The following is an 8,601-nucleotide window of genomic DNA, read 5'->3' as shown; positions in this document are numbered from 1 at the left end:
CTTATTTCCACTATATCTCATCTTCATAACATTCCTGGTATGCACTTTTTTTTTTATCAATATAGAAATTTTTAGAAATTGATACGAAGAAGGAAGTTTACTATTTTCCATTTATGGATCATTGTAGTCTATTAGATGAAATGTATATGCAGGCATGCAATCTTTTGAATGTCTGGGGGGCTTTGTTGTCAGTATTTCAGCATGTATGAAGTACGACTTAAAAGATTTATGTTAAAAACATTTTCATTATCCAGTAAGATTAAAATTATAGGAAATCTTTTTTTCATATCCAAATAATTATTAAGATATTTTATGCAGTGAAATACAACATATTCACAAGTCATAATATGTGCGATCATTAAAATAACAAATAATTATAATGAGAGAAAGGAAGATAAGAAGGTCATGAAAGAAGGAAAGAAAAAAGAAAAATTGCTTCCAACATATAACTTAGTGGTCAGTGTTCTTTATTCCTGTATAAATGTACTTAAAAATGTAACCCAAGATAATTGTATATTTTTGTTGCTGCTAGATGTCAAAAGTGTAGTGACTGGATGGGTTCCATGTTCTATTTATAACCAAACAGAGAGAAAACTGAGCAATCCTCAAACTTGAATGTAGTCATTTATAAGAACCCCATTGTTTCAGGTCATAAAATCTATATTATTGATGGATCAAGTGTGTTCCAATCTTCCAATAGTTAATTGGAAAAAGAATCTTGTGTAAGAGACATCTATTTACTAATGGTTATATCTGTCTTTTAACGGATAATCTGTTATAGTTGGTACAGTTAGTGACAGGAGCCTCCACCAAGAATTTAGAACCATCCTGATTGTAATGCCATAAATCTCTCCATGACCATCATATAACATTTGATATTGTCTGCTCCATGCTGGAGTTATCTGATCATGGTATACAATTTCTGATTTTGTAACTTTGTCACAGTTCTCGGTGTTTCAAGTTGAACTTGTTCATGTTATGTGCCTAATCGTAGGTGTGATGTTGGTACCATTCTAGGAGAATCTGAAATCTACTCCAGGTCAACATCAAACAGAATCTTTCAATCGAGTGTCACACATTTCAAGTTGGACTTTGACAAACGGACCTAAAGCTTCATTTTTTTTTTTTTTTTTTTTTTTTTTTTTTTTTTCTGACAGAAAAAAGAAAAATGTTATTAGACATGCATGCTGTTTATGTATGACTTTATTGATTGTATGATGGTTATGTATGACTTTATTGATTTTATGATGGTTATGTATGACTTCATTGATTGTATACATAAAAAATTTTTTAACTTTATTTAAGATATTACACAATGTACAAGGTTTATACTCGTGAACACATTAAATAACCATCTATACAACAACAAAAAGCTGCATGGCGAGAAAACTCCACAGAAACATGTACGTAAATAGGAGTTGGTATAACATGGGTATCATAATTATCCTGTAAAAAGTTATACACCAAGGTGGAATCTTTCAGACTGAAGATATCATTGATATAAATTATATGGGCATCCAAAACATATCCTAGGGAAACTCCAGTGGAAAGGTTATGGATTTCATGTGTATATGGATGGGATCCTCTTCGAATGCATCTCAATAAGTTTATTCCTTTGATTTCATACTAAGAGAAGTCTATTATACCAAAGCAACTGGTTTCTTTTTGCACTAATAAATTTAAGATATTATTTCTAGTAAACAGTGGAGCACATATAGGTTGAACCCCTATCAGACCATGCTTAATTGTTTGGAGTTTTTTTTTAATTGCATACTAGTAATTACATACCACTTTCATGAACACGCACATTTTTGTACAACATTTAAAAATATTAAATAAGGAATCATGTATATTTCTCTTCATAAGATGTTTAGAAAACACATCCAACACACTCTTCCTTCCTTTTGTAGCATTTAGTGTAGAAATTCCAATCACTTTGTATATCTTTGGTTAATTCTACTGGGTTCTCATCAAAAGACAGCAGTTCACATCTACAAAATTAAGTTATTGTAAAGTTTGTTATAGAACATGACAATTGATGCTTAGGGAACTACCATTTGATGTTTATATCTGCATGAGGTGGGGGGGGGGGGTTGCTAGGAGCAGAATTGAAGTGAAATTTTAAAACTAGAGGCTCCAATGAGCCTGAGAATGTTTTTGCCTTATCTTACAGATCATTTTTCATCATCAAATGGACATTCTTTTTTTTTTTATTTATTATAGTTTTCAAGATATTGGCAAAACACTCAAATATCATTTTTCGCATTTCAACAACTATAACTCATAAGGGTACACAGTAACAATTAGGCATACTCTTTCCTACACCAAGTTGACCTGGTTTATTAATTTAAAGTAAATAGCTGAAATTTGGTGGATATATTGATTAATTGTAGTTGAGCCTTTATATATAAACATATTTAAAATATGTGATGGTAAACAAGTGATATTGAAAAGAAGGAAGGTATCGGGAATGTTTTAGTCCCCTTCCATATTAGGTTATCTCCTCAGCATCAGCTGGCTGATTTACAAATTCCTTATTTCACACGAAGAAAATAAATCAAAAAAGGGGATATTATTTTTACCTTTTTTCCACCTCCTCCATGCATACTTTCATTCTGTAATAGTTTCTAAGAGCCTGATATTTTGAAAATGCATAGTGTTTGGCTATTAGCTTTAGAAAGACACCCCTGGTATGAACCAAAACTCAGTAATATCTCTTTTTACAGTATGTTACCATGACTACTGATTTGTTTGAAAATATTCACTAATGTACTTATAAATTACTTAAACCTCCGCATGCCAAGGATTAGAAAACTATGTACTTTTTGGGGTTTTTGTTTCTTCAAGAAGCATTGAATGTGTTAAGCATGTTCTATTTAACACTGTTATTAATCAAAATCTTTGTCTTATAACTGATAAACAGGAAGTGAAGAGCATTAATTTTAACCAAGGAAAATTGGCAGGAAAATTCAATTTGATAAAAAGTGTTTATTTTTTTTTAAGATCTTAAAATAGGTACAACTAGGAAATCATATTCTCAAGCATTTTTTTGTAATGTAATTGTCAATCAATTTTTTAACGGGTTCAAAAATGTGAAAAGGGTGAATGAAACAAAATTGGTAAAAGTATATGAACTTGGATACTGTTTAACTACTGATCTACAGATCATATCCATATCTGTTAACCCTCAACATAAGGGGGAGACTTCCACAAAATAAATAAAAAATGTAATATCTCCCCATAAAAATGTAAGATTTGTGGGAGTTTTTTTGTTGTAATTAATTCAATTTTCTGTAAAAAATATATGAAATAATAACATTAAAATTTTGCTTTTAGGCAGATATCTGCTGCATGAGACAATTTCAATGGGGGAGAATCGTCCACATAAATTGTTCCAAAGGTTAACAGGTATGCCTATAACTGAAATCAGTATTGAAGATTTTACATTAAGTTCAAATATCTAAAAGGTAAAAAATAGTTCTAAATTAAATGGGAAATGCAAATTTACAATTAAAATTTTATTCTACATCATATGATCTTTGAAATTGACAGTGTATGCTACTATTTTACAAGAATCAAAATCCTCCAGTGCTAACAGTACTTTGATTATATAAAAACACTTGAAATTTCTGTTTTGGCTGCCTCAAAATATCTTTATTTCCACAAAATGAAACCAAATTTTCAGAATTGCCTATCCGTATAATACTACCTAAAGACTAGTAGGTCTAATCATAAGAATCAATTCATAATGTAAAGGCTTTTTCTACCTGTTATAATTTTCAAGATATTTGCTAAAAAAAATGCTACACAGGGCACAGCTAAATAAGACTGAAGAAGTAGAACCTTGAACAGTTGAGACAAGTATGAACACACCATTCAAACTTAACACAACTTTAAATTTTAATTATGATTGAACATTTGACAAAGGATAAAAATTTAACCAGAACTAAATTGGTCACATTTTGGCCCTCATTCCTAATTGGTTTCAGTAAAAACCTGCCAAACCAGTCCTTACCAGAGGGATATGACACCGTGTGTTACAATTTCAAAGTGATTCATTCCATGTCACTCAAGTTATCGTCCAGATATCAGAAAAAAAAATGTTTGCCCCTTATTCTTAGTTGGCTCAAGTCACATCCCCTAAAAATCAATCCTAGTTTTCCTTTTGTGATATGGCACCTGGTAGTAAAATATACATAAGATCCATTTATTTTGTACTCAAATTATTATACGGACATAAGGAAAATGCTCGTTTCATGCCCCTTTTTTGGTCTCTAATTCCTACAATGCTCAGGTCTTTTGGCAAAAAACAATTAATAAAAAAAAATCGAATATGACCTATATTTTCTTATATTTTCTCATATAAAAAGGAGGCAGGATAGAAAATCAAATGGTTATCCCTAATGCTTTGTTGTATACTTTTGATGTATGGCATTGTCAAGCCATTCCTAATTGAAATTGAAGAACCTATGATGACATTCCTTAGAAAAGTTGCAGCGATTTCTGTGGACTTCACGCGTGATTTATCTTAACAAAGAATGTAGCTAGGGTATTGATGATTTTTATCACAATTAATCAACTAACCTCTGTCCATAATCATGGTAGTTGAAACCTAAACAAAAAGGCATGGTTTTGCACCAAGTGGCACAATGTATTATGGGCTTTCCAGATGACGAGGTGATAAATGGTAGGTTCGCTCTCACGTCTGTCATATTGCACTTGTTAAAGTATCCAGTAAATCGTTCCTCAACTGAAATCACAGAACTATGGTGAATCAAAATGGAATGCAAGAGAAAATCCAGTAACTTTGCAGTAGGTATTGTTATGACTGGAAGAGTATTAGACATTTCTGGTAACAAATAGTACATCATCATTATTAGAATTTGTAAATGTGTATTTTATGTTTTATCGTCTCTCATAAATATGGCTTATGCTTATATTTTTTTACTTATTTTTTTAAACATTTTAATATTTATGTATAAATGGTGAGCAGGAAATAAAATACATTGAATTTAATTAATTTGAAACCTAGTTATTATACAATAGTAATTATATCAATACAATCATGGTTGTGAAAGAGAAGATTTCGGCTGTATTTTTTTAATAAGAGTATACTCCAGTGGTGCTAGAGGAATTCCAACCCCTTACGTCGAAGGAGTAAATAAAAGTATGGAAGTCTTTCTCGATATAGAATCATCTAAAAATTAAGTTTACCGTCAACTGTAAATTTCCATTCTCCTGTTTCTCCTTGGCATGTAGATAATCCCAAGCCTTTTACCTTTAAAAAAGGTATATTAGCCTCAAGTATCTCTTGTCTACCCACTGTATCCCCTGCACCAAAACTAACATCTCCGCCTTCCCAGCTGATCCAAAACTTGGTATATTTTGCACCATTTGCTTGAGATGGATACGAACTCGAAGGCTGTTGGATTAATCCATCTGTTTTATAATATATCTTGTCATTGTTATCTGACCCAATATAGATGCAAAAGAAGTCAACTCCATGAGCTACGACTTTGGTGTCTGTTCCATACACGGCAATGTCAGAGTATGCCTTTACTTCAAATTTAAATACTGATGTGTTTGCAGCATTGAATGCATGATTCTGCATATCAATCACATGCTGTAAAATATCTGGTGTTGTATCTACGAGTTTATCTCCACAGTTTGGTGAATGCAGTTTATAAATCATTTCAATCCCTTGAATTAAAAATCACCAGAAACTAAAGATTATATAATACATTCAACACATAAATTACAGATTAATATCAATACCTAGCCATACATTCCCCTAAAAACACAAAACAAAACAAAGCAACAAAAGCAAAACAAAAACAAAAAAAAAACACACACACACATACAAAAACTTGCAAACTTCAGAAAACATTCACAAAGAATACGCAAGTAAATATGCAGAATCCTGTACAGTTGACTATTACAAAAAAAAATCATATATATATATCACTTTTTTAAGGAGTGTCGATAAACGAAACCCGATTCCTGAACGTGTTATGAGATGTCAGTTTTATCATATTTATCGTTTACTCAAAGTAGGGTTATTGGTTTTTTTTCGAAACAATGTGTGAAACTTTCTCCTTAATTTGATAAATTACACCCCATTTTTCGGTGCCGGATCCCAGTGCAGGGGGTTGGCAACCCCTCTTTTTATTGAAAAATTGGTAATTTTGCGATGTCTATAGAAATGTATGAACTGTTTATTACATTAACTCCGTACACAAACCGTTTTTAATATTACCTTTCAAGTACCCGAATACAACTGCCGGTATGCACAGCATTAATGATCGTGTAATGGAAACGATTATTGCATACAGTTTATATATCTACATGCGTGAAAATTGTTTTTTCTTCTTTAGTAATTGGAAAAGTAAATATAGAAATCCGTGGTCGGGTCGGTGGTTGGGACTCTTTTTTGTTGGAAAATCATGTTAATTTTGCAATAATTTTTGGACAAAACTTAAATGAACAAAATACAGCCTGGAGCCCTCCTTATAATTTTCTTCTTGTAATTTTCTAGACCCACTCCTGAATCGATACTGTGCGTTCTGTAAGCAAATGGAGTATGTAGTCCTTTCTTAATTATAGATCCTAAAAGGGGTATTTGAATTTGAAGCATAGACATATCCAAAGGGGGGGCTCATTTGTGCTGGAAAATCTTTGTCAATTACAGAAAATCACTGGAAATCACATGAGCGGATCCCTCTTAGGCTAGTCAGTGCGCCTCAATTTCCGGGCAGAATGTTTGGATCCGCCAATGAATATTATGTCTCTGCATGGTAGTTTATCTAATTAGTACGACATATATCAGCAAATTTATACATAACATTAATTACAGGTGTATGATGACATTGTTTTACTTTCAAAACTTTAACCACATTAAAGCAGGGACTTTATTGTACTTGGTATTATATTGTCCCTGCTTTAAGTAATTCCCCACTTGGTCATACTCACCTACACAACCTGAGAACATATAACAAATAACCTCTACCAACGCATAAAACATATCCATCCTCATTTTAAATTCAAAATCCTTGCGGTCGCATGCGCGCGTTTCAAATATTCCTTTTATATGCGTTGGTAAGTCTCGTTCTAGTTTTAGTTTTCCTTCCGGAATTTTAGATGTACAGGTTACAGACCACCAATTCAACCAATGAGCATTTGGAACGTACGCAAAAATAGTCCTACGCAGAAATTACCCCTGTTCCTCATAGTGCTGTGAAAAAAGTTCTCATCTTATTTAAAAAATTTAAACAGTTTCTGAAAGGAAAAACATTTCTGTACATTTTATAGGTGCATTTTGCTTCTTGTGATGTGAAGCCTAATCTCCATAATGATTTTTAAATATACCCCTATCTTGTGAAAACACTGGGATTTCCCATGCTATTTATAGACCCTTCACTTCCGGTGACCAGTACTGCACTGCAAGTCTGCTAACCCCACATGCCATTCTGAGGATTGTGAGCTGACATATGTAGAATCATGCTGATATATAGTCTTCTGCAGGTTAAAGTTAAGGTAAAGTCCAGAGAAGCCATTGAATATTGTGAAATTAGCATAGAAGCCTATGGAAAGTGGAATTAGTGGTTTTTAGCCTTAAGGAGAAGCCATGGCAAAATGAAAAGTTTTTTGAAATAGCTTTAAACTACTTGAAGATCTTGTTAACTTTGCCATGAGAGGAATACACTACAAAAATCCTTCAAAATATGCATTTTTTTAAGTTATAGGTCCAAATTATTGAAAATTGGTCTTTTTGGCTGATTTTTATGTCCTATCTTGTAAAAAGTGTAGAAAATTTAGTAAAAATATCAAATATTAAACTTTGAGGGCTATATTTACCTAAATATGGTGGTAATAAGCACTTGAAATCAAGTTTTGTGTAGATTTGAGCAAAAATTAGGTTAGAAATGAGGAAAAACTCACTTTCATTACTGTGGTTAAGGCCATATCAGCATTCCCCTATGGCAACATGGAAAATCCATTATTGAGCACTTTTTTTGCTTTAGGTGCCCTTTACTGGTCATGTTTTAATGTGAAAACACTGTATTTACAAATTTAAAGCCAAATATATCACCTTTTGTGAAAATTTAAAGATTTAGGATTTTTGACATGTGATCAAGAAAAAGGGGGAGGCATGTCAGAAATAATTTTTTAAAAATAGACCAATTTCTCAGAAAATGATTACTTTTAAAACTATTTTTTCATTAATATTGTTAAAAAACAAGTTGTGATTGATATTTTTTATTTGAAAAGTCAGAAAAAGTTCTTTGCAAATATTTAATACATTTAAGTATGGTAGAATATTGTCACTTTTTTGCTCGCACAACTTGGTTACCCTATATTTAAAAATCAAATATTTAAAAAAGTGCTTGTCACATTTCACTGAAACTTTGCAAATGCATTCAGTATGTGTGTAGGAAGATACCTGTATAGTTATTTATTTTTTCTAAGACAAAAAGTGACTCTTTAGGTTACAGACCACCAATTCAACCAATGAGCATTTGGAACGTACGCAAAAATAGTCCTACGCAGAAATTACCCCTGTTCCTCATAGTGCTGTGAAAAAAGTTCTCATCTTATTTAAAA

The 8,601-nt window shown here is 32.0% G+C and overlaps 1 protein-coding gene across 1 annotated transcript; it reads right to left on the bottom strand.

The window, feature by feature from the left end:
- Positions 1–7,165, bottom strand: LOC148615076 (uncharacterized). Its single transcript, XM_088589752.1, has 4 exons — positions 6,970–7,165; positions 5,215–5,700; positions 4,585–4,750; positions 1–1,991 (listed from the first exon to the last, which is right to left on the bottom strand). The coding sequence occupies exons 1-4, from the start codon at positions 7,031–7,033 to the stop codon at positions 1,871–1,873; spliced, it is 837 nt and encodes a 278-aa protein (XP_088445878.1). The 5' UTR covers positions 7,034–7,165; the 3' UTR covers positions 1–1,870.
- Positions 7,166–8,601: the final 1,436 nt, after the last annotated feature.

This window comes from Perna viridis, chromosome 6 (assembly GCF_037379345.1).
Source record: "Perna viridis isolate PV_CMFRI_1.1 ecotype Kerala chromosome 6, ASM3737934v1, whole genome shotgun sequence".
In the NCBI taxonomy this organism is placed as follows: Eukaryota; Metazoa; Mollusca; class Bivalvia; order Mytilida; family Mytilidae; genus Perna; species Perna viridis.
Note: the sequence above shows the minus strand (reverse complement) of the source record. Positions and strands in the feature narration are given on the sequence as shown.